This window comes from Amphimedon queenslandica, unplaced genomic scaffold, assembly GCF_000090795.2.
Source record: "Amphimedon queenslandica unplaced genomic scaffold, v1.1 AMPQUscaffold_11790, whole genome shotgun sequence".
NCBI classification, from domain to species: Eukaryota; Metazoa; Porifera; class Demospongiae; order Haplosclerida; family Niphatidae; genus Amphimedon; species Amphimedon queenslandica.
This window is the reverse complement of record NW_003547969.1, coordinates 1-2,001: the sequence shown is the minus strand read 5'-3', so window position 1 is coordinate 2,001 and position 2,001 is coordinate 1. Positions and strand designations below refer to the sequence as shown.

Below are 2,001 nucleotides of genomic sequence, written 5' to 3'. Positions count from 1 at the left end.
TTTCAGCAATACCTATAATAATTACTAAACCCTAATACTTAGCTAATCATAAACTAACATATGCACATGTACATACATACTATTTTCTCTACCTGGTCATCAATGCTTTTGTTAATAATAGGGACACTGCCATACACCTTGTCCTCAACCACAGTTGTTCCTTCACTAGCAACCTAAAAAGTAAAAATATACATGTTTGGAACATGTATATGTACATGACGTATACATGTATGGTGAGTTAATGAGGAGTAGAAGAATAGAAAGTGAGCAGGACACACTTTTAAAATTTGCAGTTGAAATGCAACTATTAGATTATTAAAATGTACTAAAAATGGGGTGTTTTTGGAGCCATTTTTTAAAGAAAAAACAATGGACAATAGTCCTTGTTTTTGTTCAAAAATGACATGGCTTTAGCACAAAAACTTCAGCTAAAACTTTCTATAATATTGAATAGTCACTATGCAACAGTGCTTAATGTAATCAATTCTCACTTTCAGTCGAGTGACGTAAGGTGCTCCTTGCAAGAGTTTCTTGTTGATCTGACGTTGAGATAAAGTCCTACACAGCCCGTCATACCCTCCATTAGTCTTCCTCAGTAGCTCCAGCCTCTCCTTGCTACAGAAACAGTAATAGGAAGCATCTCTCTATTAATAAAAGAGAATTTTTGATAATTTTATAAAAAGCATAACCATGAAGGGGAAAAAGTTCATATTTATCATTTTTGGGTAACTTTAAAAATTCATTAAAAAATCTAATTTTGATCGGAGTTAGCTCAAACTTGTTACATAATAAGAGAACATGTAAATGTACGGGGACAATTGTTGTAATGAATAATCCACTTTTCATTTTTGACATAATTTGGCCTAAATTCCTATGCTATAGTACAGGGACTTTGGCCTGATTTTGGAGCAACTTTAAAAATTCATAAAAAATTTAATTGTGACTGGAATCAGCTCAAAATTTCTACACAGCATAAGGACATGTATATGCACCCAAAAATGCAATAAAAATCAAAAATTTTCTCCTAGTCATTTATGATGAAATATCCTGTACTATAGCTAAAACTCTTTGGCCTGATTATGAAGCAGTAGTAACAGCAATAAAATGAGGATAAAAAAATAATTAGAGTAACAATAATCTTACATTGATCAACTCCTGAGCATATTGTCGATAATGCTGTAGCCTTTGTGACTATAAAAATAAAATAATTACGACTAAATTATTAATAAAAATAATAACAATAATGCTTATAATAATCATAATACTTGAATATATGGTCCAAATTCTCCACCCACATCTGGCCCCTCGTCAAAAGCAATTCCTAACCAATTAAACGTCTTCATCATTCTATCAACAGTCCCTGGCACTGTCCTTTCCTTTAAAAACAAACAAAAATAAAATTATTAAAATAAAAAATTTCTAAATTCTAACTTGATCTGTGTCTTCAATTCTCATGATTAATCTCCCCTTCTTGTTACTGCCCCCAAGCCCGCCATTAGAGGCAGCAAATAGGTAGTTATAGAGAGCAGTTCTGAGTCCTCCTAAATGCAAGTTCCCCGTTGGACTTGGAGCAAAACGAACACGGACAGCATCCATGTTTATACACGCTGTTATGTTGTAGGTGTTAACAGCTCCTCCCTATCTATCGCTAGCTAGAGTAGGCCATGAGTGTTCAGCCACCATGCATTATCAACCACTGGTACAAGTAGTTCCTAGACAAAAGAGACTAACTTTTTTCATTAATAGGTACAACTATAAAAGCTCATTCAGGATACAGAAGATTAAAGCTCTACCTTTTTTCCTTTAAAAATGAGAGCTTGTAAAGTCCGGTGGGTGAAAAAATTCTTTTCTGGCCAAAAAAATTATTAATCGTCACGAGTCTTTGAAAAAATTTCTACAATCATTTCAGCTGTCCTTTTTCGTAGCAATATAGATGCACCTTTGGTCTAAATGCTCAGCAAGTTTGGACGGCTCAAGTTCTCTACTTCTTACAATAGCCAT

The 2,001-nt window shown here is 33.8% G+C and overlaps 1 protein-coding gene and 1 long non-coding RNA gene across 2 annotated transcripts; one reads left to right on the top strand and one right to left on the bottom strand.

The window, feature by feature from the left end:
- Positions 1 to 24: 24 nt before the first annotated feature.
- LOC109588888 (glutamate--tRNA ligase-like) lies at positions 25 to 1,596 on the bottom strand. Its single transcript, XM_020004995.1, has 6 exons — positions 1,432 to 1,596; positions 1,266 to 1,376; positions 1,144 to 1,191; positions 492 to 644; positions 93 to 173; positions 25 to 42 (listed from the first exon to the last, which is right to left on the bottom strand). The coding sequence occupies exons 1-6, from the start codon at positions 1,594 to 1,596 to the stop codon at positions 25 to 27; spliced, it is 576 nt and encodes a 191-aa protein (XP_019860554.1).
- A 61-nt stretch (positions 1,597 to 1,657) lies between these two features.
- On the top strand, positions 1,658 to 1,779 carry LOC109588889 (uncharacterized). The gene is made up of 2 exons (XR_002188417.1): positions 1,658 to 1,699; positions 1,747 to 1,779. It is a non-coding gene; the product is annotated as an uncharacterized LOC109588889 (long non-coding RNA).
- The last annotated feature ends 222 nt before the right edge of the window (positions 1,780 to 2,001 follow it).

Excerpts from the sequence above, each read along its gene's own strand:
- LOC109588888 (XM_020004995.1), bottom strand. The coding sequence starts at position 1,596 with ATGGATGCTGTCCGTGTTCGTTTTGCTCCAAGTCCAACGGGGAACTTG. Across the intron at positions 1,377-1,431 it reads GAATTGAAGACACAGATCAA|GAAAGGACAGTGCCAGGGAC; the intron begins GTTAGAATTTAG and ends TTGTTTTTAAAG. Across the intron at positions 1,192-1,265 it reads AATTTGGACCATATATTCAA|TCACAAAGGCTACAGCATTA; the intron begins GTATTATGATTA and ends TTATTTTTATAG.